The sequence below is a fragment of the Carassius gibelio genome, chromosome A20 (assembly GCF_023724105.1).
Source record: "Carassius gibelio isolate Cgi1373 ecotype wild population from Czech Republic chromosome A20, carGib1.2-hapl.c, whole genome shotgun sequence".
Classification (NCBI taxonomy): domain Eukaryota; kingdom Metazoa; phylum Chordata; class Actinopteri; order Cypriniformes; family Cyprinidae; genus Carassius; species Carassius gibelio.
The window spans coordinates 12,054,180-12,082,175 of NC_068390.1; the positions used below are offsets into that span (position 1 = coordinate 12,054,180).

Here is a 27,996-nt window from a genome sequence, read left to right on the forward strand (position 1 = left end):
AGGTAGTTTTAAATATTGTTGGGGATGTGTGATTGTTAATGAAGTCTGTCTTAAGCTGGAAAAAATTAGCTCAAAAGCAATTATTATCCAACTGACAGCCCCTACTTGGTTTTTGCATCTACAGTCGGGCCCCTCTCTGCCTCTGGGCCCTATGCACTCTGACCCCCTTTTCCCCAGTTGCTACGCCAATGTATATTGTATATATAAATACAAAAAAAAAAAAAAAAAAATCTGTGCAATTGTTGTACATTATTAATAGATGACTAAAATAGTTTCATAGCAAGTAGTTTATCAAAATTACACTGAAACCAGCCAATAATTAATGTTAAAAACCTCTGTCAGTGGTAAAAAAATACTTTGGTGTCTTTCTTATGTTGTAAATTAATTATGTTTTTTTATGTATTACTTAATGTTGGATATGTAGCCTACAGCATTTCTTCGCTCAGTCGTTGAGACTTATATTTTGAAAACATTCCTCAAGTGTAAACCATGACGACGCCTCTCACCGGCAGCCATTTTGTAGGTCACGCCTACCGGAAACGGTATCTGCACCTGCACCGACAGGACCGAAATCGAAGGAGTCCCGGTCGATCCGTTACGTTTCGCTCGTCTCTCCCACTCCCAACCCGGACACCGCGGTTTCCTCTGCGGATCCTGCGCCTTTTCACGCAGTCGTGTTGGGGGACCGATCGCTGGAGTGTGGGGGGATTTTCCACCGAGAGGGGGACGAGGGAGGAAGGGCAGGTCCCTCATCAACACCACTTTCACTCTCTTTATCGTTTCCAAAACATCAACACCATCAGGCGTGTCTGCGCTCCCTGGACGCATCCGGAACACTAAACCAGCAGCTGCACCGAACACAATGTATCGCGTAGACCTCAACCCAAGCCCGGACGCCGTCTGATGTAGCACGGTTTATTATTTATTTAATTTCTGATCTGGAAATTTCTTGACTTTGTTGAGTGAGCGCGCGCGCACTGCGGCCTTGCATCCAGTTGAATGAACGATGCGGACTTCACCAGCACACTGATTTAAGACCCCATTTCCCACGAATGTCCGCGTCACCGCTTCACACAGCGTCTCTTTTCTCCGATCTGAGTGTTTTTATGGGAGTGACGGACAGCTAGTAGCCGAGACAAAATGTGGAAGTGGAGGCGGCTGATGCGGTTGTCCAACCGCTCCTTAATGGCCTTCATCTTTTTCTTCTCCATGTCCACGACCTGCCTCTACTTCATCTATGCGGCTCCCGGAATAGGTAACGTTAAGCGCGTCTGATAACTCGTGTGTCTCGCGTGGGCGTGATGCGATAAAACACGCGGGTTAATCGTGTTTCATTCATCACTGACTCCAGACACTGACCATCAGCTCCCAAACAAGCACTAGTGACCGATTGTGTTTAAAACCCCAGTGAGCTGCCTAATTAAACAGCCATTGTTGTACTGTGATGGTCAGAAACGCTACACTCGTCTGAAATGACCAAAAGTGCTGTCTAGTTAGGCGGCTCAGTAAGATATAGGACAAAGCCTTTGTGTTAGAGCCCACAATTCAATCAGATTTGGCCTTTGACAACATTAAATGGTATTTTGGTTGTTTTAAACCGTCCTTAGCCGACAACGGTTTTGTGTAAGTTTAGGTAATTATTGGCTGTTAAAGCGTTGAGAGAAATCTCAGTTGGCTCTTTTTTTTAATCTATATAACTTACCATAAACCCCATGACTCCAGTACGTTTATTTCTTCTCCAGCTTTATTTACAACAGTCTATGTGTAGTATGAATATAGTAAACCGCTATGGTTTCTCATTAGCATGTTTGCTATAAAGCAAAATAGTATTTGTTGAGAAACATACCACGTTACATTTATATTTTATATGGTGTCCAAATTCTAATAAAAAATAAGTATACAATTTATATGCAATATTTTGAAATACAAATACTATTCTAGCTTATATTTCACCCTTGTGAAAACCACCAGTTTTTATTATGTAAATAATATACTTAAGAGCTGAATGTGATGTTATTGTGCACAAATGTTGATAAAAAAAAAAAGACTTGATTTAAAACGTATTTAAAAGTAATCTGGTTTATTTGGCATTACTACAAAGTGTTAAACAGATGTAAAAGTGTACTCTCTTGTATTGGGATGCTTGCACAAAAGTGTCTTAACCCGTTTTTCAGTTTGTCGTGACTTGCTTAACAATGTCTACACAATTGCTGCTTATAACTAGCTGTAATATTTAACTTTCAGCCAGACTGTTGTTGTCCCTAGAGAAGTTTGACAAAATAAGGTACTGATATTAGTTGTGAAAATCATTTATTGTAACGTATGATTAAGAGCTCATATTAAAAGCTGATTTTGTTGGTTAAGGGGTCATATGGTGTTGCAAATAATTTGGTGTAATTACATGGGTTTATGCAGTTTAAGTTTTAAAAAAATATATTATTTTCCACATAATGTACATTATTGTTTCTCCTATGTGCCCCACCTTTCTGAAACGTGTTGATTTTTACAAAGCTCATCAGTCTGAAAAGCAAGGTTTGCTCTGATTGGGCAACTATTTAGTGCTTTGTGATTGGCTGAATACCTAAAACGTGTGACGGAAATGTTATGCCCCTTAACATACTATGATGCCGTGTGTCCTGGAGCGCTGAGACAAAAACATTAAAGCCCATTAAATACGAGGCATCCAGTGGGGACGTAATTACAGATTATACTGACAATACCAACTGTTCTCAATTCCAGTCCTTGCGCCCCCCAGCTCTGCATATTTTGCATGTCTCTCTTTGTTAACACACCTGTTTCACCTGTATGAACTGTGTCCCGATTGACATGGTCACATGTGTTCATTGATCCCTACTCCCTGAGCAGGGGAAGTCTATTGAAGTTTACTAGGGATGCACCGATCATGATTTTTCATGGCCGATTCCGATACCGAGTTTTTTCAAGCAAACTGTCTGATACCGATTTCCGATTTTTTTTTTTTTTTTATCTTTTAAGCAACAAACAAGAAAGATGGAAAGTGTGCATAAACAAGATATTTGGTATTTAATATGCCAAACTTGCTTTTGGCTATTGAAAACAATAATTGTAACCATCTGAAATTAACAGCAGTAACTGCACAATAAGTATCCTACATTCAGTACAAAAATAGATGGTACAGACATCAGCATTTAGCTTTTGTTTTTGAATTGGGTTGAAACTACATTGAACTGGCCTTAAATTAAAAGATTAACTGTAACCATGTGAAATTAAAGGCAACTGCATAGTTCTGTAATCCAAACAACACAATCAACACACATTCAATAACATGTTTCTTAATCAGCATTCAGTATTTTAGTTTTTAAATTTGGTTTTAAATAAAAGTAAAAAAAAAAAAAAGTATGCTATATACACTTTCCAAAATGTTAAAATCAAATAATGTTTGTGCGAATAAAACAAAGATGCAAAGTGTTTCATTCATCCAATAAAAAAAAAAAAAAAAAAATGGATAATGATTCACATCTATATTTTTTTACTTGAGCCAATGAAAAATAAATAACTTATTGTCTCAACTAAAAAAAATATAGATGCGAATCATTACCCTAAAATGTTTTATGTCGATGAATGAAACACTTTTTGTCAGTGTGCTACAGCAGGCGATTTTAAGGTAAAATAAAAATAATTATCCTAATGCAGAACTGACGTTTATTTCTGGCTTTTCAAACGTGTATGCAAGTTCTAATAAAAAAAAAAAAAAAAAAAAAAAAACATTTCAGTTTTGTCACAGTTTAGTCCGTTTCGTTTTTCATCCAACACGTGAGAAGTTGAGCTGAACATCTCTTCACCGTCCACGCGTGTTCAGGCTTTTGCAGCTTCAGTGCGCAGGAAAGGCTCTTATTTGTGCGCCAGTACACCAACGGCTGATCGCTTCCTGCTATCTGTGCCTCAGACATGTAGCTCTGCACTTCCAGTGCTGATCGGCTGCCTGTGTCCTGCACACAGATTTCAAAATACTTCCACACAAATGACATAGCGAACGATTACAATGTGGTCTGTGCACACGAGCACACTTCCGGAAAAAGACAAAAAAACCGGCCGATTGCCGATCGCGTATTTTAAGCAAAAACCGTCCGGTTCCGATTTATGGCCAGTCGACCGGTGCATCCCTAAAGTTTACCTCACTTCAGAACATTCATTCATGAATTTGGACTGCGCAACGTCTTCACAAGGACAAGCGTCACATCATATACCTCTGTAAATTAATAACATTTTGATTAATGTCTCGCACAGTTCAATGCACGTTGAATAGAACAAATACGTTCACTTCGAACTGGAATCATAGCAGAATATCCTGTGATATCCACCTCGCAGTGCACTTAAGTTCTAATAGAACAAATGTCTGAAGCGATATAAGAAATATACAAAATGTGCAGAGCAGGGGGCCGCGAGGACTGTAATAGAGAACCACTGACTTATACTGTCTTTTTACGCGTTGTGTTGCATCGTGCCACGTAAACAAAACCATGTCTGCATTTGTGATTGGAGAAACGACAGACAACAAGATCTACTCTACACTGCTCAAAACTCGCGTTTGAATCATCAGTGGCAAATCCTTTACATATGAAAACGTACTTACAGACTGCATTGTAGTTTACTCTCCCAGGTTCAGGAAACAGTGCTTCTTAAAATGCACTGTACACTAGGGCTGTCACTTTTGTGAAAAAATCATTTTCGATTTTTAAGACATAAGTGTTCATTGAATCGATTGTAAAATCGATTTTCCATGTCTAAAAAATTAAAAAAGGTTTCCTTTTTCAACGTCAAATAACGGACGAACTTAAAGAGAGCACTGGAAACACACAAGTCAGCAATATTTCTTATTTATTGGCATGAAGTTTCTTGACTTGAGAAACAGGCCATGTATGTTTTTTTTTTTATTGAACGTTACCGACACTAGGCAGGCATATTATAATGCGCAAAAAGGCGCAAAATAAGGCCATTACAAATTTATTGGACAGGAAAACAAGTCGATCAACATTTTCGAGTCCAGAGCAGAGCGTTTTTTATTCACTATATGTCCAGCTGTTGAGAAGACACGCTCTGACAGCACTGATGTCCCAGGGACACTCAGGTACAGCTGCGTATTACTGCCAATTTTCCATCACAAAAGCCGGTCGCTGTCAGCTTGCAATGGTCCTTTTCATAACTCATAACTCGTCTACTGTGCCGCGAGACCTCAATACGCGCGTAAATGCGTCTTTACATTGACTTATACTGAAATCATTCGCGCCAGACACTCTCTATTCGCGTTTGGTGTGAACTGTCGCTTTCTACGTCACTGGGTCTTACAGGAGCGTAAAATTGCTGGTATTTTCTGTCTAGCTCTCGGAAGGCATACTGCACTTTCAGTTTTCTTTATTTTCTTTTTCTGCTTGTTTGTGAGTTTTGTTACATCTATATTTTTTAATTGTTTAATTATTTTAAAATAAATAGTGTACATATTTGGTTAAAATCGATTCCCCATTTTCATTTCCGAAACCTTTTTTGGTTGGTCTGATCAAAACTGTTTTAGGAGGGCGTGGACGAGTTTTAACTTGATTAAGAATATATTTTTTAATTTGAGACTTTGCAACTTTACAGATCTTGTTTATGCACCAAGAGCTTGTACCACTCCAAAGAAAAAAACTGAAATCACATCATATGACCCCTTTAAGTTGTAGCCATTAACTATGCTTTTAAAGACTTCTGGAGAAGAATATATTGCTTTAGGGCAGTGGTTCCCAACCTTTTTCAACTCGCAGCCCACACAACCAAACACATATGTTTGCGCGGCCCACTTCAAAAAAATTAACTGACCCCGCTATTGTTGGGTTAATAACTTAGTACTCAAAAGCTAGATTTTAAACTGTATTTATTGAATAAACATGGACAAAAAAAAAAAAAAACTATCGCGATTTTTTTTGATCAATTTTGCAATTGTGACACACACCGATATGCTTTTACAGTCATAAATGCATTCAGGATTAATTTTAAACATATTTCCAAAAGAAAACCAATCAGAGCTTTATCAAAAAGTTGTAACATCCCTAGAACAGACATAAGTCAAAATTATCACTATAGTGAAGATGTAAAAAAAATGTATAGACTTGTGGCAAAAAAAAAAAAGAAATCCTGTATACAGGGACTTTTTTTTTCTTTTTTGCCATGCATTCTTCATAGAGCTCATTAATTGTAGCGGTGCCTCAGGTGTTTGCAGTGTGTATACAGTATGTGTATGAAGTCAGCAGTGAGAGCGCATAAATATAACGCGAAAGCACATTAAAATAATGCACGAGTGCAAATCTCTCTGTTCGCACGCAGATTTCCTTTGCTCTGTCACAAAACCAGTCGTGCTTGCTCAGAAACATGCTGCTTTGCGAGGAGAGAGTGTGCACACTTAAAACGTGTCTCCTCTCACTTAAACTGCATCCTGTTCACTAACAAATTCACTCTATGCTCATGTGTTAGACATGAATTATTTTCGCACATTTTTATTTCTAGCCTTTTACCGCAGTGAGAACGCTCTGATCCGTCAACATTGGCTCAGAAAAAAGGCGCATCACAGACAGTGTGTGAACCTGGAGTTAGGCATATGGCCAGTCTCTGTTCTCGCGCTAGCGCAATGCATTCTGATTGGATCAGATAGCATACTACGGGAGGTCAGGGCCACGAAAACTGTGCTATAAAGCGATTTAGAAATCGCGCACGCTCAAATCGTGATTTTAGGACGTTTTCTTTTAATCGCACAGCCCTAGAATGGACTGCAAATGAACAGAAAATAATTGGCGGCCCACCTGCAATACCACCGCGGACCACAGGTTGAAAACCACTGCTTTAGGGTATGGTCTTATTGTCGCTGTAATTAAATTAAAAATATCCTGGAAAATGATCACTGAAAAAAAAGGGAAACAAGACATTTCCTGTTTAATAGCTCTTGCTGTGTTTGTATAATCTGCGCCCAAGGGAGTTAATGTTTTTTCCTCACCATTGTTTGACCGGCCTTCACTGGACTGTGTCTAATGTGTGAAGAGCTCTGGGCAGTTAGGAAGAACCAATGTGTTTTTTTCCCATAGGCTTGGAGTTACTTTTTTTTCTGCCATAAATGACTGCTGTTTATATTCTAGTTTGAAGATTTGTATCAGTATTGGGAATCTACTTGATGTGCTGTAGTTTCTACACCGCAAATATATGACCTATAAATAAACCTTTTTTTTTTTTTCCATTTCCAGGTTTTGCAATATGTTAATGCTGATGAGTTAGACACTACATGTAGACACTGTTATAATTCACAATTTCTGTCGTCCATTTATAGTGTAAGAGGAGTTTTGGTTTTGAGCATGAGGATGCTCTTATGCAAGTGAGGTCTGTAAAGAAATCATTCATAAATGTAAATGAACTCAAAGCCCAGACCTCAATCCCATTGAATCTCATTTGGAACTGTAAGCTAGACCCCATTTCCCAACATCAATGTATGACCTTTCAGAAAGAGAACTGATCCCTCCATCCACATTTCAACAGAAGAGTAGAAGCTGTTATAGAAGCCAAAGGGGGAAAACTCCTTAATGATTCTTATGGGTTTTGAAATGAAATGGTAAACCAGCAAAAATGTGGTGGTGGATATACTTTTGGCCACTTTTGACATATTTATTTCATTTTATATATATTCAAAATACAATTTAAATAGAATAGACGCAGATTTTTGATAAAATTAATGTTTTAATTTTACGCAGAAAAAAAAAAAAAACTCTTAGAAGACTGGACATTTACCCTCACATTTCAGTCTTATTTCAGTTAATTTGTAGTTACAGTGATGGCCAGTGTTGATAATGTGAAAATATTCAAATGGCGTCTAATGCAGTCACTAGAATGTTTATGCGGGAACAACAGATTAGTGTTTTTATACATTGTTACTCACGTATATATGTTTAAAGCTTGTCTTCTTCATGCAATAACCCAAAGATCGTTTTCTCATTTAGATTCTACACTGATGTCATGGGGTTTACAATAATGTGCTTATATAGGTTTTCTCTTCAGAGGATATGAAGCTCGGTACAGACTTCTCTTCAAACTTATAGTTGCTGACAATTCATGCTGACAAAACCTTGGTGTATTAGTTAAATTAAAACTGCATTACACCGACAAGAACTGAGACTAAACCACAGACCGCCATTGATGCTTACAATGATAGGAGCTTGTAGTTTCAACATTTGCCATTTTCTCACAATGCTGCTCTGAAGAGCTTTTCTGTGAGAGGAAGAGAAACAAAACAAACCGTTCAATTTGGCTGTGTTACCGTTGTTTAACCGTGTGCAAAATTCTGTTATGATTATTACATATTTGATCATGTACTATTACCCTCCGTTTTGTTTCCCTGTGTCATTTGGGAAATTCATTACACCTCTCTTTCCCTTTCTTTGTTTCAGTCAACACATATTTCTTTATGGTGCAGGCTCAGGGTATCATGCTACGAGACAATGTGCGAACAATTGGTCACATGATCAGGCAATACACCAATAAGAACAGTACTTTTAACGGCACAGGTAAGCGTGAACGTCTCTTCATCTTAACATTGACCAGACTGATCTTTGAACTAAACACTATTGCAAAGGGTATACTTAACTTTTCACTTTATGTAGCACACCGTTGATTATGCAAGTTCTTCCAAAGTGTACACTGTTAACTGTAAGTGTGGATGCACATGAGTGCCACTACCAAGTGTAATATTGGTTTTAAGAGCACTAATGTCCACACGGATAGAAAAATCAATGAAAATCATGACAGAAATTATACCATGCTGACTGTTTATGAGCCGGGAAGTGGGAAGTCGACTTTCGGCTTAATAGATCATGTTTCTTGGCTTCAAAGTAAATGTGAAATCAATTTAACCTTATTTTCTCTCTTAATGAATATCCCTGGTCTCCCTGTGAACCATTCATCAATGTTGTTCCACTACAAAAAAATAAATAAATAAACGTAATAACTTGGTATTCTTCTAAAACAAAAATTCTCTGTTGTCATAGACTGTCACTGTACAGTCTGATAAATGATCTTAACCAATAGCCAAAGAGCTATTTAGATGCTCTCATTCAGTCTGGCTTCACTCCTTTTTATCACAGTCCATTAATTCCCAGTGGATAAAATCAAGTGCCATCTCACATTATTTCTCATTGAATACCATTTCACTGAAAATGTATTTAAACTATGAAAATGAACTGGGAATAGCAATTCACATTGACTTTAATGTATGTCTGTCTGTCTTTACTGTAACAGATTATCCAGATGGAAATAACTCTAGCGAGTACATCGCTCAGCCAACCACATACCTCCCTGAGAACTTCACATATGCTCAGAACCTGCCCTGTCCTGAAAGGTTACCTTCTATGAGTAAGTCAAACAGTGCAGTGGTTTATTTGACTTGATTTTTACTCTAATGTCCCATGAGGCCATAGGAGAGAAGTTGTGAATGTCAGTGAAGAGGCGCAACTGATGTTTGTAGGTCACATGACGATGACAGCATGATGAATGTAGTATGTCTAGACATTTTCACTCGCTGTCAATTTTATTTTATTTTCAGTGCATTATGGTATTGGCTTTCCTGTGAAGGATAAATCTGATGCCCATTTTTGCTTTTGGCCAAAAGAAGGCATTTTAAAGAGTCTTAAAAGGCAACATAAAACGCCCTTTGTTTGTTGCATGTTGCCTCTTTAAAATCTCTCCATCCAATTAGCTAGACTTCTCAGACTTCTAGACCTCTCGGGTTTAAAATGCTTTGTATCTCACGCGTCAATGTGTGAGGCACACCCATCATATTGGGTGTCAAAACCTTCTTGTTTTCCTTTGTCTGGTCTTCACACTTTTCATTCAAAAGAAAAAAACATCTTACTGATATTGAGTTTTTTCAGCTTTGCAAAAAAATATTCTCAATCTTTGCAAGTAACACCTGTGTTTGCTTAGTTTCTTGCTGTTGTATTTCCTTGCAGAGGGTCAGATGGAAGTGAACATGACAGAGGTTCCTTTGGAGGAAAGCGAACTGAGGCTCAAAAATCTGGATGTTCGATTTGGAGGCCACTGGAAGCCCAAAGATTGCAAACCACGCTGGAAGGTGTGTCACAGTCACGGTTAGGTCTACATTTATTAAACAAAAAGGTCATTCAGGACATCTGCATGACTGGTTTTGTGGTTTTCTCTCTTGCTCTCTTTCAGGTGGCCATATTAATTCCATTTAGGAATCGCCATGAGCATCTTCCCATTCTCTTTCAGCACCTCGCCCCTATGCTCCAACGCCAACGCTTGCAGTTTGCCTTTTATGTCATTGAACAGGTGTGCCACGTACACTGTTTGGATGCAATACAGCCATCCACTGATGGTCTACTTTAGTAGTTTGTATTTGACCTCAGAGTGCTAGTATCTTTTACTGATGATTGAGAAAATCAATCAACAATCATATATTTTTTTTCAATCATATGTTTGTTCTTGCAGGCGGGTACTCAGCCGTTTAACCGTGCCATGCTGTTTAACGTGGGCTTTAAAGAGGCCATGAAAGACCTGGACTGGGACTGTGTGGTGTTTCACGACGTCGATCACATCCCAGAAAACGACCGTAATTATTACGGTTGTGGTCAGATGCCTCGACACTTCGCCGCCAAGCTTGACAAGTACATGTACATGTAAGTTATCAGGACACGCTGATGCAGAAAGCACTCTTTTTATGTCATTAATTTAGCCTCCCTTTTTGTAATTTTTCTGATTGTTGAATTTTTATTTGCCTCATCGCCCAGCACTTGGTGTTCCAGATTTTGAATGCAGCTAAGTTGAGTTCAGTTTGTTTTCAAAGTGTGTGTTGTTGAGGCTTGTGTTTTAAACGAGTCTAGTTTTATAGAGCACACATTGCCATGTTTAGGTTGTGTGTGTGTAAACTGTTATGATGTTATCCACCGCCTGTAGACCCTTGCAGATCTTATGTAACCTGTGTTTGGTTAGTTGGTTGGAGTGTTTGTGAGGTACTATCTTTCTAGTTTAAACTAAAATGAAACTATTCACTGAACCAAAGAGAAAAATTAATTCAACTAAAACTTGCATACGTTTCAAAAACCTATTGAATATAGTCAGGAATGTTTAAAGCCAAACATTTAACGCCACCAAAAAAGTGTTAAAATAGTTTCTCACTCTAACGGACAGTGTCATTTCGTGGTGGTGGTGGTTTTCCTCTTAGTCCGATTTTATCACAAGACATGAACTTGTGAACAATCTTGCTGCTTGCTAAAATACATTTACTTACTTGTGCTTTTGAATTTTCAGGGTAAATTCGATTGATGCTTTCATGCCATATTTGAGACCCTTTTTCTTTTTTTACATTTCAAAGAAATGTTGTAACATTTCCATTTCTTCATTCATCCAATCCATACGATCTGTCTAAACCATTTTGATGGGCTTTAAGAAACCTAACTTCAGAGTCTTACAGAACCTTAAGGACAAGTCTGAGGGTGCGGTTCATAATTGTATAATTTTTTTGGCATGTCACGTGTTAGGTGGGACTGAAAGTATTTAGGGACATGCAGATTTTAGGGCTTTTTGTTATGCAGATTATTTCATTAGTGTAATAAAGTATAAACACAGCTCTGATTGCTTCATAAAAGTGTTTGAGGTAGTGACCAAGGACTGATTAAAGACCCCGAGGTGCAGCTTTGGTTGAGTTCGAAAGGACAGTTGTTCATTTCTGGTTGAAGAAACCAAAACTGCTTTGCGCGGACTGTAAAGACGTAATTATGTATTGTACCTCCTTATCTCCTTGTGAAGTAGTCAGACAGTCTGTACTATTAAAATACTTTTTTTATTTTGCCTATTGCTTTCAAGTGAATCCTGATGGTAAGGTTTGTTGTTTTTTTTTCTTTTCCCCCTTTCCTTGTGTGTTTTTTATTTTGTTATTATTATTATTATCATTAGTTTGCTAAGTGTTGAGTGTTTGTGTTTTCAGTCTTCCGTATAATGAGTTTTTTGGTGGAGTCAGTGGACTTACTGTCAAACAATTCCTCAAGATCAATGGCTTTCCTAATGCATTCTGGGGCTGGGGCGGAGAGGACGATGACCTCTGGAACAGGTCAGTTATGTTTAATTAGTAGTATGTGTGTATTCCTAAGACCAGCATAACAAGTATTTCATAACTATTTATTAACAGTTGTTGCTTCACCGTTGAACCGATGCTGTGTGCGACTGAAGTATGTTACCATAAACCAATAGATGTATGTGTAACACAAATGTGTGTGTGTGGTTTCTTGTTCTCAGGGTTCATTACGCAGGTTTCAATGTGACCAGGCCAGAAGGTGATATTGGGAAATACAAATCTATCCCCCATCACCACAGAGGAGAGGTGCAGTTCCTGGGGAGGTCAGTGTGCACACATACATGAACTCTAGGGGTGGGTCATACATGCAGAAATTCGTACTAATATATTAACTAATGTACATTGCCGTTCGTTTTTTTTTTTTTTTAAGAAATTAATAATTTTAATGAGCAATGGTCCATTAAATTGACCCAAAGTGATGATAAAGATTCTTTCTTTGTTAGACAAATATATTCCTTTGAACTATTCATCAAATAATCCTGAAAATTGTAGTATGATTTCCACAAAATATTAAGCATTTTATTAACTGTTTATTGTTTTCATTTCAGCTTATTTGAATGATGTCCGAAGGTTGTCACTGTTTTTAATCAAATAAATGCATCCTTGTTTTAAAAAGGTATATAAAAAAAAAAGAAAGAAATCCTACCCACAAACTTTTGAACTGTAGTGTAATGTTGAATAATAATACCAAATTGTGTCCCAAATATTGGCCTTTTTTTGTACATGCATTGAAATAAAATCTATTTGATTTATTAGATATAATTCTTAATTAAAAAGTACTGTTACCAAAAAAAAAAAAAGTCTTTTCCATTTGTTTTTAAAGTAAACCTTTCCATTATATTTATTTTTGTGCCAACTTAAGATTTTCGTTTAAATATTTGACGGCTAGATTTACTATTAATTGCAGCTGCACTGTCAATCCAAATGTTATTTCTCAAGGTAATTCATTCAGTGCGATTGCTTCTCTCTAAGTGTTTTTTCCAGTGCCAGAACCAGCACTAGTAGGAAAGCCAATATAAATAAAAAACAGGAACTACACGCTTGGGGGTTTGTCCGGTCGACCACACCGAGGAAGCCCCTTTTTGTTCTTATAAGCACTTTGTGAAGGAAACATTAATTAGACCTCCTTCTTCCTCAGTCTCCATTGCAGGGTGGAAAATGGTGCTTTCTTGGCACTGCACTGTTCAGTCTTTACCTCTGACCCGCTTATGCTTGACCTGACCTTAAACAAAAGTTGTATTAATCGGTTTCTGTGTAACCCAGGGTGGATTGACCTACGTGTGACAGAAACATATTTGCGTTGCATATTGTATCAGATTATCTCAAGGACGACTAACCCCTGGTTCATCTCGCCCTCCCCTCAGGTATAAGTTGCTGCGGTACTCTAAAGAACGCCAGCATCTGGACGGCTTGAACAATCTGCAGTACTCTCCGGAGATCTCTCTGAGCAGCCTGTATAAGAACATCACGGTCAATCTGGATCCTGAGCTGGCCCCCATAGCAGAATACTGACAGGCTGTGACCCCCACCCCCTACCCCTGAGTCAAAAAATGTGATGTATTGATGCCGAATGCCCTTAAAACAGAAGCGAGAAGGGCAAAGGCCTGTCTAATGCACAGCTAGTTGCGCGTGTGTGTGCGTATGTACTGGATCATATCTGTGAAAGTGTATTAGCGTGACTGCGCGCGTTTAATTGCATGTTCCTATGTCCATGCTGGCTTTAACGAATCCGATCACAGCACATTTCAAAAAAAGGTGGGGAGTGCCAGCGTCAACAAATCAGATGTTTACTGCGAAGCCTTAACTGAATTTTGTAGGCTATCAAACACTTTAGATCCAGTCATCTGTGCTTACATTGTAGAAAGCTTGGTTTTACATTGCAGCAGCACTCTTGATGCCAAGAGACGTTTTGTCTAGTTCTGTTAGTATCATTTGTTTTATACATATCTGTTGTTGTTTTTTAAAACGGACAACTGTTTAGAAGACGTCAATGCAGTTTAAATGGATGTATTTTAAATAGTTTTGTTCCTGTATTACGATGTACATTTCACCTTGGTGGAGTGTTATGGGTTGTGTTTTCTCAAATCCCATGGCTATAGGGAAGGCTGTGACAAGTTGCATGCATGACCCGGACTCACCCATGTAAAAATATGGCATTTTTAACTATGCTTTAGCTTTGTCCACCAAAAGACGCCTGTTATTCCAGTGGAAACACTCTTTTTTGGCAGCTATTTGTTTTGCGATTTATGTTAAAAACATTGGGATTGGGAAACATGACCGATGGGCAAAAAATATCAGTGATGACTATAGATTGCAGTAAAATGAATCGAATATGACATACAGATATCATTACATGCTGCATGCCTTCATTTATTTTTTGTTACGCGAATATATTGTTTCTTAAACTTTTATTTTTAGTCCTATTGAATGTGTTTTTTTTTGTTGTTTTTTTGTTTTGTTAATAGCATAATCATTCTCATGTCTCGCTCTTGAAGTGCACTCCATGGTGGTGAAAGCGTATGTGATTGAAACGATAGCGAGGTGTTTACGAGAATTCGTTCGCAGGAAGACCTTGTGGTCAGTCGGGTTAGCAGCTGCTAAAGCCAAAACGCCCTTCGCAGGGTTTGGTGTGTGTCTCAACCTGTGTGTTTTTGTCTGTTTGTGTGTGTTTGGTGAAGGACGGGGTGACGTTGCGCTCCGATAAGGCCAAGATGAGAGAGCGATGTTGCTCTTGAATGGCATCCGGAGTACACTTGGGCCATGACGACTTTATGCTGTTAAAGTTTCGAGCATTACAAGCTGTTGGAAACCTTTTTGTTGGTTCATGTTTGCCTTTTGTTTGTAATTTAAATTTTTGGGAGTCGTCGACATAACATGATGCATTACATTTTTGTGTATAATTTAACTTATATACATGTCCTAAAACTGCTGTTTCATATCCTCTCATGCGGTCTCTCTCTGTGTGTATGTCCATTCAGAGAATTACTCATTGAGGGTGATATTGTGTCTGCACTTGAAGTTGAAACACACTCACAGTTCACGGAAATGCTTCACTGTGCCTGTTTCAAGTGTTTTTGTAGGCTCTTTCCATCTGCGTGTCTCTGAGGTGCGGCTTCTCTTTGGTCGTCCGATAGCTTTGTCTTTTTCTCTGAGTGGATGACGTCTTAACACTAGTAGGGTCTCCTTCCATTGATGGTGTCCCTGACGTGATCTCCAGTGCCCAGTCTGTTGTTTACAGTCTCAGTCTTACAGTTGGATCTGAAAAGAACTGTTTACTGTGGTTACGGGGTAAAAAAAAAAACATTTGACCAATTCAGACTAGAAATCAATGAATGCTTTCATATAATACACTGAATATGATATGGAGGCTACTCCTGCCAAAGTATGCCTTTCCTCCTCCTCGTCCCTTTCGCTCTTCTCATCTTTCAGCATCGTATATTGAAATGTAGCTTTAGGACATCTGCTCAATCTAAACTTTTCGATCCAGTCGCACACTGTGTGTTCAAGTGAGTTTGTATATATGTGGTGTCACATTCACGTGCAGTCCAGTGTGAGAGGATTGCTGAAGAATGACGTGAAACACAACAACAAAAAAAACCCCTCATCTCCCATTTCCACCGCACAGGGCCAACAAATTAACGTAAGCAAAGTTGGCGGCAAGCTGTTGGTTTCTGCCCTGTGTTTGTGTTGAAGCAGCCGGAGAGATATAAACGCTTGATAGGTGTCGTTTAATTTAAAAAGAGAGGCATTTTAGACCAGGTGTAGGCTTTTGAAGAGAGAAGTGTGACTTGTGAGCACTAGTTTCCAAAATGCTCAAATAAATGAGTGTCATTCCGCCTCCACAGTGCACTGTTTTCTGCTTCTGCAGGCACTTTAATGGAGTACCGATTAGTCTTATGCTGCAATCAGATAGGCCTGTTACGAATTAATCACTAGCTTTTGCAGGACAACAAGTTTTATTTGTAAAAAAAAAAAAGAAAAAAAAAAGATTGGGACTGAAAGTTATACATTGTTCTTAAAGTAAGGTGGTTTGCAATATGAAAACTGAATGTTACATTTTTTTTTCCTTTCTCTCTTTTTTTTGTGATGTGTAATGTTCCTGAAATGAAGAGTGTGTGCTGTTGTTGTTTTTTTTTTAATGTGAAACATATCGGTGAGACTGCTCTGGTGTGTCTGGATCTTGTGGTTAGTCAGTCGTAGCTTTTAAGGAAGCTTTGTTCAGTTCTGTCTGCTAATTTAGATTCCTTCTGATCTCATTTTTCACCCCTCTCATAGCTGCCTCATCCTGCCCAGCTCTGAAAATATCAGAAGAAATAATAGATAGATAATTTTAAGAGATGATTTATTTACCATTACAGATCTGTAATGTGTAGAGTGTTACATTGTTGCAGTATTATTCATATTTGTGCCTTGATTTTTTATTTTTTTTTCCTCTTCACTTTGGCATTGTTTGTTGAGATGTGCAGTGGGGTGCGTGTGGATGGTGTTTAAAAATTAAAATGGGTGCGCATTTACGGTTTCTTTTACTCAAAGTCTTTTATTTCAAACTGGAGCTGTGACTTCAAAACTGAAATGTCTGCTGGTTGTTGAATGGGAACTGAAAAACATGAGGATCTTCTGTGTTTGAGGGTCCACTTTAACTGTAACACCAGTATGAGAAGCAGAATGTCTTGAGATGCCAGCTGCTTTGACTGACATGTTAAATCCTGGTTCCAGATTTTTTGTTTTTGTTGTTGAACCAGTCTATTCAATGCGTTTCGCTCTGTAATGATCATTAAAAGACTTTATAGTTGAAAACCTATTCAGAGTCTGATCTCTTTAATTGGTCTGATGGACAGCAGGTATAACCAAGGTCCAACATTAAGTAAAAACTGGCTTTGGTGAATAACGCATGGTTTAGGTCGAAAGTGAATAACTGTCAGATTCTTGATGATGCGATTTAGTGTGTGATTCAGATATCCTACATATACCATACAAATGAATGAATTAAAGCCTTTATTTATAATGCATTATAAAGGCATTCATCATTTTGGATGTACATGCAAAATGCATTATAATATGTAAAGATTTGTTTATCATGTGTTTAATGCATTATACTTTTTAAAAGGTGTAACAATAAATAGATATGTGTTTGTATTGTAATGTACATAATGTATTCTAACTGGTTACCATCAAGGCATTATTAATGCATTAAAACTACTAAAATGCATAATATTTTAAAGTGTTACCAATGATTTTAGAACAGAATTTCAGAATACAAGAAAACTATATGGGGTGTGTGTGTGTGTGTGTGTGTGTGTGTGTGTATATATATATATATATATATATATATATATATATATATATATATATATATATATATAAAATATGAAATAAAAAGTTATAATTCACAATGAGTGCTTTTAATGTATTTTGAACACATACATGCAGCTTTGGTGAGCATAAGAGACTTTTCATTCAAAAACATTTAAAAATCATAATGTTGTAAAGCACTTTTTACAGGATACTGACTTCGTGATTTTTAGCAATGAATCTGGCATTGGCAGGTGTGGCAAATTCTTAATCTTGGACCTTGGATGAAAGGTCATTTCTCAGTGTAGATTGTGGATGTAGATCTGTTGCGTGCGGTCACTCGTGTGCCTTGACCACCACAGCTGTTGTGGTGTAAGAGAAGGGGCTCAGAAGAAGAGCCAGAGTGTAATGACGATGCCCCTCGGCATGAGCCTCAAACACCACCTGCAAAAACAGCAAAAGAACCACTGAGAAATACAGACCATATCTGGGAGACTGTCCTCTTTACATGTGTGTGTCTGTCAGTGCATGTGTGCTCAGTATGTGTTGTCCTTGAATGCTCTGTGCTCTTATCTAAAACTGTCCATTACTGTGTGTCTATAGAAAACAAGATATGGGTTCTTAAATATTTACCTCCCCACAGTTAATATAGCTCTTGGTTCACATCCAAGACAATCATTTAGGGTTTTAATATACACATATTTGCTATACATATGTATAGTATGTAGTTGTTATAAACAATCAAAGTAGTTTCAGGTCAGGAGACTATGTGCAGTCCTGTGGTTTTGGAGCCTTGATACAACAATAACCCATGGCTCGGAAACCATGAAATGTTCATGAATATATGAGTGCTGTCAAAGTGATACTTACATCGGCCAGCTGGTGGAAAGGTGTTCGACCTTCTGCCTTCCAGTAGGATTTAGTGTCAAACTCCACCCGATACACGCCGGGAGTGAACTCCTGCTCGGTGATCAAGTTGTGCACCTCACCAGTTATATCCACTTTTCTGTGTGAGAGGAAGAGATCATTCTTTATGACACTGACATTAAGAGGAACCATGCGGATGCGACTAAAATGAAATGCAGAACAGAGAAACGAACTGTTTGCCCTATAAAGACAAAACCACATTAATGCCAGCGTTAAAACTGAAACACACACACACACGCATATATATGTGTTTCAATTGTAATGCTGGCATAATATATATATATATATTATATTGAGGTGTTTTCTTTTTTGTATCATTAATGTACTATAGTTTGTGTTAATATTATTTTAATTAGATTGTATTTATATATTTTCTGTTCTCACTTTAATATTTAAGTTTTTGTAATTTAGTTGTAGTTTTAGTTTATTTGCTTTGCTCAGTACTTCAAAAAACTAAACAAATAATGTCTTAGCAACTAGCTGAAATTTGTAACCTTTAACTTTATTTATTTATTTTGGCCAGAGAACCATTTGCCTCTTTTAATAGTTCAGGTAAATATTTGGCTTTATTGACTTATCATCATTTGATTTTTGATAATACTTATTAGAATATCCTTCATGAACTGTTTTCTACATTATTTTCTCAAAGACCCTGTGTAACATGAACAGTGCAATGAATAAAGCATTAAACTGTAATATTTTATAAAATCTCTATAACATTCAAAATGTCATTGCTGAGGTCACATTGAGCCCAAACAGAATGGACATTAATACTGAATTACTAGATAGCATTCATGCTTAAAGTTGTCCACTGGGATTTAATTAGGTGAGATGAAAAATTTGAAATGTGATTAATGTTTAATATAATTATATACTTGAATCAAGTCTCTATAGAGTGTGATGGTCATGTGATCTTACCCACTGGCAATCTTTTCCCATGTCCCACCTTGTTCTTGGCGATAGACATCCAGAGCTATGTTTCCAGCTGGAGTCCCTTTCACAGCATCCAGGATCTTCACTGTCAAAGGGCAGTGAGCATCTGAACCCCCGTGAAAACCCTGGAACACAGTCAATGTGCAGAGAAATGCCCCTTTTTTACTGGAAATTGTGCTTGAAATGATCTGGTCTTAAACTCAATCACTTGTCATATTCCTTATAGTAAGGAATTAGTATTACTTCTAAACAGAGGTAATGGAAGCAGCTGTATCAGCTCTGGGCCGTTTGTTGGGTCAGTGACCGCCTGGACGTACAGCAGTGTGTTTTCTAGGTATGCACTAGTAAACTTTTGAAGTAGATCAAAACCTTTCATCAAATTGTCCTGAAACCTAAAACTAAAATGCGTTCTAGTCTTAGGATAACGTAGATGAACTTGTTTTACCACTTCAAATGTTGACTACTGTAGAGTTTACTGCAGTACTTTGTAGTATGCCAGAGCGCAGATAACATTGTGACCCATATCTGGTCTCAAACAACTGAAAGTACCTTGTCTCACGCAGAAGGCACCAATTTAGGATACATTTTAGCTTTCATATACATTTTATAGATGTGTCAATGCCAAGTTAAATATAAAAGGTGCTGTAAGAGTTTTCATTCAGTTCAATTCACAGCCTCTCTCCAAAATTCACCCCTCCAAAGACCGGAACATGCAAAATCAAACAGAAAGCTGTTCTGATTGGCTAGGTTTCTTATTCTTAAGAACCTAATCTAATCTGGAAGTTTTTTGCTGTATACACAGCTTACGGCTGACAGGTATGACCTCTCAGATAATGGACGCTTTTCACCGTTTCGTGATTCTCAGAAGCGAAAGCTGTCTTAGTTGGGTAAACTTCTACAGTGCATTTCTTTGACAAAAGAGTGAAAAAAATATACAGATTGGTCAATTTTGCCTTTCCTCACTCAGTCATTCTAGCATTTAAAATGCTCACACAGCAGCATTATCTAGTTTTCTGCAATTTAATGGCAGGGTGATACAAAAAAGTACTTTTGTTTCTGTTTTACAAGTAATTGAACTTACCACTGGTGCAGATCTAGAGCAGGCAAACAGAGATGCAAGAAGCGCACAAATTACTGCTTTAGCCATGTTAGAGCACAACTGCACAAGTTAACACCAAAAGTGCCCTTTATACAGCCACCGACCCCGTCATCAGGTGACTCGAGGGGTATCTGTGGTGTCCTGTTGACACAGTAAATAAACAGGGCAATCAGTAACTTCATACAATTGGGTATATGATTGTTATCCATTGGAAACAATCAAGGGCATTTGCCCGTATCTGTTCAACAGCCCTCCTGTCCTTGGAATTTGTGCATTTCATAAACGTTAACTCCTAAAAGATTCTCCACTCCGTGTGAGATCTGATTCAATGCTTGTTTACTTTCTGAGGACCTTAGCTCAGGCTCACTAAGGAAATATTTCTGGGCAGCACAAATTTGAAGGGTCTGAGCCATTACTGACAGTTCAAAGAAAAGTGCACAGTTATCCCCTGAGAGGCAGGTATGTGCTTGTTTCTCACATATTTTCATGCACTAGCTGTATTGCTGTAAATGAATCCCTTAGCAGAGAACAGCATTATTCTTTTACTTGGGAATAGATTCTTATCAAAATCATAACAGGCCCATGGTTGGATCATACTGAAGTCATACGGTCTTATTATGGTTTCATTCTTCAAAACAATTTACATTATTTTGGCACAGCAACGCAAAAAAAAAAAAAATAAATAAATAAATAAAAAATATTATTAATTTCACCATCCAGTTAGTCACATCGACCATTACTCCTTCAGAAACAGCCAGAAACCTTGGAGTTATGATTGATGATCAGCTGACTTTCTCAGACCACATTGCTAAAACCGTCCGATCCTGCAGATTCGCTTTATTCAACATCAAGAAGATCATGCTGCACAACTCCTTGTTCAAGCTCTTGTTCTGTCTGTCTGGTTCAGTTCTATCAAACCTTTACAATTACTCCAGAAGGCAGCAGCAAGATTCATTATTAATGAGCCAAAAAGAATACACGTCACACCTCTGTTTATCAATTTGCACTGGCTACCAATAGCTGCTCGCATAAAATTCAATGCATTGATGTTTGCCTACAAAACCAGCACTGGCTCTGCACCCATTTACCTAAATTTGTTACTTCAGACTTATGTGCCCTCAGAAGCTTGCGTTCTGCAAGTGAACGTCGCTTGATTGTGCCATCCCAAAGAAGCACAAAGTCACTTTTACTTAAATTAAATGTTCCCTCCTGGTGGAATGGCCTCCCCAATTCAATCTGAGTCCTTAGCCATCTTCAAGAATCGACTAAAAACACATCTCTTCCATCTTTATTTGACCCTCTAACTTTAGCACTCACTATTCTAATTCTATTCTTTAAAGAAAAAAAACTAACTTGCTTTCTGATATTTTTTCTATTCTGTCTGTTTTCTTTTCATTTATTATACAATTAACTAAAGCAAAAAAAGATCTCTAACACTGCCTTAATTCTTTGTGGCATAGATTCAACAAGGTGTTGGAAAGATTCCTCAGAGACTCTGGTCCATATTGACATGATAGCATCACGCAGTTGCTGCATATTTGTCAGCTGCACATCCATGATGCAAATCTCCCTTTCCACCACCTCCCAAAGCTGCTCTATTGTATTGAGATTCGGTGACTGTGGAGGCCATTTGAGGACAGTGAACTCATTGTCATGTTCACGAAACCAGTCTGAGATGATCTGAGCTTTGATTTGAGCCATCAGAAGATTTTTATGACTACACTGTAGTCATACAGGGATGGACGTGGTCAGCAACAATACTTTGGTAGGCTGTGGTATTTAAACGATGCTCAATTGGAGCTAATGGGCCCAAAGTGTGCCAAGAAAATACTTGAATAATACCTGAATGATAATACTTGAAAATACTCCAAGAAGCCATGTCGCTCTCACACCACACACCATGTTCTCACGCAGTGAAAAGTACATTGCGGCGCAAAGAGGAATCTGACAATGCACCGACAGCCAAGAAAGAGCAGGCAAACTTATTCAATTGTTGTTAAGTAATTAAAACAATAAATACTGTTTTGTGGGACTAGAATGTGCCATGACAGATCACTGTAGTACATCGGGTACTCTTAAAACAACAACAACAACAACAAAATTCTCTTTTTCGTTACTTGCTGAAACCTGCCTAACCAGCAGTTTTCTAATGTAGTCGTAAATTTACAACTAGCTTTCATCATGAGTCATCTTGCCGCAGGGTATGACCTGAAGAATGAGAACGAGAAGCTGAACCTTTTCCGCAAACAGAAGACTTTGTCAATTATGTAGTTTAAAACTATTACAAGAAGTCCAATTCCCATGCTTTGCCCCATTCAAAATGGATGTTGTGAATCACTATTATAAGAGCTCATTTGACAGTTTACTCTGATCCTGTTCAAACTTATCAGATCTAATTGTTTATCAGGAAGGACTGGACAAGTATGAGCCAGACAAGCTATTCATATTCTGAGGTCGTCATATTCCTCTAAGGATAAAACAGGATGAAACTGTCAAGCTGACAACACATGACTCACTGTAACAAATGAAAAACAAAATTCTGCAGAGCTAGAGCTTAAAAGGACTTTATTATTATTGTCAAAAATACCCACAATTGAAGGTTTCCATTAAGGCTGAATAAATCACCACTGGATAACCACCAAAATGATCAGTATGTAATTAAACAAGAAAATAGATTTGTCAGTGAGTACAAAAATACTTTCTGAAAATTAAAAAAAGAAACGTGATATTTTTTGACACACGTTATATATAGTAGTATTATTATTGTAATTATTTCAAGTTTCCAAAAAGTTTTTGCCTTTGCCAGGTTTATTGATGGTTAAAAAAACGATAAATAATCAAGAGAACCGCAGGAGGACAGTATCAGGACACAACATTAGATGGATTAAAACTCTCACTGGTCTCATCTTGTGTGACCACATATTTAACTTTTGTTGAGGATTTCTTACTTTTCTTATGCTTATCGTTTCTTCCCACAGGCCATATTCATCTATAACATTTAGCTCACATACATAGTGTGCTCTTTACTTTTCACGTCTGTCCATGTGAATGCCAATGAACCTCAAGGCCAAAATGGTCCAGATGGTTTCTGCATAGACACTTATTTCTCTCTGACTGAATGAAGAGAGCAAGAGATGATCTGTTACCGAGGACGTTTATTGAGAAATAATTACTTAATCTAAAGAAAAGGCGGCTGGATTCTCAAGTTGTGCTTCACAATGTTGTTCTTCTTTTGTATGCCCTTCTCTTTCTTTATATTCTCCAAGAGAAAAGCAGGTTCCCTGTCAAGGGAACTTCGAACTGCGTCCTCTGAAGGGACACTATGGGGAACACCTCGTCGTGACCCGTGTCTGAAGCATACTTTGAAAAACGCCAATGTGTTGGCCGGCGACAGCCTCTGACGTCGCTACCGGCGCGACTATAAATACGCGCCCGTAGGACCCGTCACTTATCTTCTTCGTCTTCATTGACTGTTTTGTTTGAAGCGTGCATCTGAGAAACGACCAGAATGGTAAGAGCGATCTATTATGGTTATCATGGCATCCACTAGCAAGGCGTTTAAACAGTGTGTGCATCCATGTCAGCGTTATTTGACACCTGATGACACACACAGTCTTTGCGTCTCTTGTTTGGGCAAAGAGCACGCGCGCGATGTCCTTGAGGGGGCAATCTGCGCGCACTGCGAGCGTTTTTCTGTGGAAAAGCTCCGCTCTCGTTTGTCATCTGGATCTCGCGGCTCAGGACCCGCCGTTGCCGAGGCACGGAGGAGAATGAGCTCGTGGGGATCGCAGGTGGATCTCGCTGAGGAGTTTAGAGAGGGACTTTCCTCTCACACTCTCCGGCGGCAAACGAGCGTTGTCATTAACCCTTTCTGACACTGAAGTTAGTGCTCTGCTGGGTTCTAACCAGAAAGAGCAGGAGATATTTGAGAGTGGTGAAGAAGCTGAGGCTGAGCCGCTCATTTCTCCTGCTCTGCGTATGGGGAGCTGTTAGAGGTTATGGATCGCGCCGCGGCCAAAAAAAAAAAAAAAAAAAAATTTGTTTTTAAATAAAATAAAAATAAATAAACTTGCCATGGAAGTGTGGCAGAAAGGTAACGTCGCGAGGTAGACTCGATGAGTGTTATTTTTCTGACCATAGCCCGCAGCCCAGGTGAGCCTTCCATTCTTGCCTGACTTACATGCAGAAGTTGAAAAGGAATGGAAGAGGCCGTTTTCTCTTGCATCCATCGGTTTCAGCATACGAGTTATGCTGATATCGATGGCATGCACGAGGACGGCTATGAGAGGATGCCCCCTGTAGAAGAGATGCTGGCTTGCTATCTCTCAGTGGGGGAACATCCTCTCTAAAATCTCCCTCTTTGCCATCTAAGCCCTTCCAGGATACATCCCGCTTAAATGGTAAATCATACGCAGTAGCAGAGCCCGAACAACAAAGGGGTCCTGGCCCATCTCGATCTGAGGATCGAAGACGGGCGCAGAAGGCTAGTGTCGCGGCTCGTGCTCCTCCCCCGCCTGAGGGCAGGGGCAAGAGGAATCGCGGGTCACGAAGAGGTAAGCAGGGTCTGAAGGATGTGATTCAGACGGGGCAGCGTTCTCGTCTGGATCAGAGCGATACCTAGGAGTTTGTCACTTCCTTTTGGATGTTTTTAAATTCTGTTTCATTTCTCCCCTGCCTAATTCCCCTGTAGCCACCAGCGCTCCACCTGATCGTGGTTAGGTGGAAAGTTTCTCACATAACAGTCTCCTATCCTGGACCTGTTATGTTTTTGGTTGGTCCTATTTTCATAGTGACCTCCTTACTGACGGTCCGGACCAAAAGGGGACGCCCCGTAAAGCGGGACTCCAGTACAGGAGGGTGGGTGAGTATGTAACCCTTTCTGCTTATGGGTGTTATGTTGCTGGTGGTTATGTCTTCTAACAGACTCTGTGAGTTTCCTTTTACAGTGCTCAGTTCCAGCCTTGTGCTCTGGCCACGATCACACGCTTTCGGCAGGCGGCCGTGCCGCGTGGGTTCGCCCCCCCCAGGGCGCGACACCCACCGCGGAGCGAGTTCCACGTGCGGGAAGCAAGCGCTCTGCGGTTGCTCGTCCCACACCCCTCCCGAGGAGCCTGGCTGATCGTCAGAACTGGCATAGCACTGCAGGGAATTTCATGGATATCCGGCCAGGTCACCCTGAGGGGCCGCCTGGCCGCTTGGCGCATCCGGGGAGGTGGTAGTTACGGAGTCCTTCTGTATGTACTGCCTCAGGTGATGCTCCCCTCGCTTGAGGGTTGGAGCTCGCCTCTCCCGTGCGATCCAGCGCCTCTGCGATGCTTAGGAACCTTTCTGTACACACGCTAAGCCTGTGTACTGTCTCAAAACCACATGGTGGTCAGTGTGCACGTGAACACTTTGCGCACTGTCTCAAATCCACGTAAGTGGTAAGTGTGCACGCAAGGCTCTGCGCACTTTCTAAAATCCTGTACGGTAAGGGTTACGCGCCCCGCTTCGTTCCCTTTCTTAAGATGATTAGCCCAGAGGTTTCTTGGGCTTCATTCAACCAGTGTGTATTTGTTATACACCCCAAGCATCGCTTCCCTCAACATGAGGGGCTGTGTGGACTCCCGCATATTGTGGTCTTTTCAGATAGTAGGCTTCACCAGGCCTCTCTGATGGTGAGCTCCCACATACTGTGGTTGTCAGGTAGTAGGCCTCACCAGGCCTCCCTGGAGATTTAGCTCCCACATGCTGTGCGTTTCCACTAAAAAAAAAAAAAAAAAAAAAAAAAAACAAGCTCCCACGGTTTGTGGTTGTCAGGTAGTAGGCCTCACCAGGCCTCCCTGGAGTCGAGTTCCATATTAACTTCCACTGAGGTGGTTATCAGGTAACAGGTAGTAGGCCTCTCTAGGCCTCTCTGTAGGTGAACTCCCACATATTGTGGTTATCAGATAGTAGGCTTCACAGGTCTCTCTGAAGGTGAGCTCCCACATACAGTGGTTGTCAGGTAACCTTTTTCTGTACACACGCTAAGCCTGTGTACTTTCTCAAAACCACATGGTGGTCAGTGTGCACGTGAACACTTTGCGCACTGTCTCAAATCCACGTAAGTGGTAAGTGTGCACGCAAGGCTCTGCGCACTTTCTAAAATCCTGTACGGTAAGGGTTACGCGCTCCGCTTCGTTCCATTTCTTAAGATGATTAGCCCCGGGGTTCCTTGGGCTTCATCCAACCAGTGTGTATTTGTAATACACCTCAAGCACCGCCCCTTAACATGGGGGGCTGTGTGGGCAATTCTCGCGGTAGTTTAGCAGCGCTCCCCTTTTCTAAAAGGGTCGCCTATGAGCATGCTGCTCGGAGCTCGGAGTCCTCCTCTCATGGGAGACTGAATTCTCGGTTTTTTCATCAGAGCGCTCCAGTACTACATACTGTTTTGAGACGCACTGTGAGAGCAGACATCCTGCTGAGGCTCGGGGAATGGCGCCTTCGCACCAAGGTGTTGAAGTAGAGTTAGAGAGGTTGGCCAGACCTGGGTGGATCGGTTTTGCGGCTCAAGAGAGCGTCGCACTATCCCCTCTGGCTTCCTCTGACTCATCCAGCTCCATTGGGGCTGGACGCCATGGTACAGGCGTGGCCGAGGCTTCATCTGTATGTTCCGTCCTCCAATTGCTCTGCTCCCGGGCCATTCCATCTACGAGCTGCTCTATCAGAGTGCCACGAGAGCCCCTCCTTTGTGACAGGCAAGACTTGGTAATAAACAGTGCTAAGTTCTTAGCCGTATCCCTTTAAAGGAATCTTTCGTGATTCCAAGCCTTCAGCTCTACCCCGGGCCGAGGCCCTTCAGGTAAGTTGGGTATGTAGCTTAGGCCTTTGGCCATAAGGGATAATGTCATGGACAGCCGTCGAACCGTCCCAGGGGCGACTCCCGGTGAAATGGTAGAGTTGGTACTTAGTGTTTGCCATGATTCTGGCCTGCACTCCCCTCAGCATGGCGGCGTGGGTATACTGTTCCCCATAGTGTCCCTTCAGAGGACGCAGTTCGAAGTTCCCTTGACAGGGAACGTCTCAGGTTACGAATGTAACCATGGTTCCCTGAGAGGGAACGAGACACTGCGTCCTCTAGCTCCCTGCCATGCTTCGGACGCAAGCTTCACGAAGAAGATAAGTGACGGGTCCTACGGGCGCGTATTTATAGTCGCGCCGGTAGCGACGTCAGAGGCTGTCGCCGGCCAACACATTGGCGTTTTTCAAAGTATGCTTCAGACACGGGTCACGACGAGGTGTTCCCCATAGTGTCCCTTCAGAGGACGCAGTGTCTCGTTCCCTCTCAGGGAACCATGGTTACATTCGTAACCTGAGACGTTTTTGCTTCGAGGTTAAACATCTTGTGATCTAAGTCTATGATCTTATCTGTTCAGATATATATATATATATATATAATATTATCAAAGACAGCAACAGCCACTCTTGTAGAAATGCATTGTGCTTCTCATGTTCAGTAAGAGTAAATCTGTATACTGTTCAAAAATTCAAAAAGGTCAGTAAGTTTTTTTTTTTAAGAATCCATCCATCTTTTTTTTCTCTTGACAGGGGCTTAATTTTCTCCCGTCTTTGAGGCTTCTCTTCTTGG

At 39.9% G+C, this 27,996-nt stretch overlaps 2 protein-coding genes across 3 annotated transcripts; one reads left to right on the top strand and one right to left on the bottom strand.

Moving 5' to 3' along the window:
- Positions 1–504: 504 nt before the first annotated feature.
- On the top strand, positions 505–16,937 carry b4galt6 (UDP-Gal:betaGlcNAc beta 1,4- galactosyltransferase, polypeptide 6). 2 transcript variants are annotated; one of them, XM_052535146.1, is made up of 9 exons: positions 505–1,255; positions 8,439–8,555; positions 9,286–9,399; positions 9,996–10,117; positions 10,219–10,335; positions 10,495–10,682; positions 11,990–12,112; positions 12,298–12,399; positions 13,501–16,937. In XM_052535146.1, the coding sequence occupies exons 1-9, from the start codon at positions 1,141–1,143 to the stop codon at positions 13,646–13,648; spliced, it is 1,146 nt and encodes a 381-aa protein (XP_052391106.1). In that variant the 5' UTR covers positions 505–1,140; the 3' UTR covers positions 13,649–16,937. The 2 variants fall into 2 exon arrangements, with proteins under 2 accessions (XP_052391106.1, XP_052391107.1); XM_052535147.1 differs by having other exon boundaries at positions 530–1,255; positions 8,465–8,555.
- A 585-nt stretch (positions 16,938–17,522) lies between these two features.
- Positions 17,523–20,510, bottom strand: ttr (transthyretin (prealbumin, amyloidosis type I)). The gene is made up of 4 exons (XM_052535712.1): positions 20,370–20,510; positions 19,274–19,413; positions 18,299–18,434; positions 17,523–17,872 (listed from the first exon to the last, which is right to left on the bottom strand). The coding sequence occupies exons 1-4, from the start codon at positions 20,433–20,435 to the stop codon at positions 17,765–17,767; spliced, it is 450 nt and encodes a 149-aa protein (XP_052391672.1). The 5' UTR covers positions 20,436–20,510; the 3' UTR covers positions 17,523–17,764.
- Between the last annotated feature and the right edge of the window lie 7,486 nt (positions 20,511–27,996).

Excerpts from the sequence above, each read along its gene's own strand:
- b4galt6 (XM_052535146.1), top strand. The coding sequence starts at position 1,141 with ATGTGGAAGTGGAGGCGGCTGATGCGGTTGTCCAACCGCTCCTTAATG. Across the intron at positions 10,336-10,494 it reads CCTTTTATGTCATTGAACAG|GCGGGTACTCAGCCGTTTAA; the intron begins GTGTGCCACGTA and ends TTGTTCTTGCAG. Across the intron at positions 12,400-13,500 it reads GAGGTGCAGTTCCTGGGGAG|GTATAAGTTGCTGCGGTACT; the intron begins GTCAGTGTGCAC and ends CCCTCCCCTCAG.
- ttr (XM_052535712.1), bottom strand. The coding sequence starts at position 20,435 with ATGGCTAAAGCAGTAATTTGTGCGCTTCTTGCATCTCTGTTTGCCTGC. Across the intron at positions 19,414-20,369 it reads GCTCTAGATCTGCACCAGTG|GGTTTTCACGGGGGTTCAGA; the intron begins GTAAGTTCAATT and ends ACTGTGTTCCAG. Across the intron at positions 18,435-19,273 it reads TGGGAAAAGATTGCCAGTGG|AAAAGTGGATATAACTGGTG; the intron begins GTAAGATCACAT and ends CCTCTCACACAG.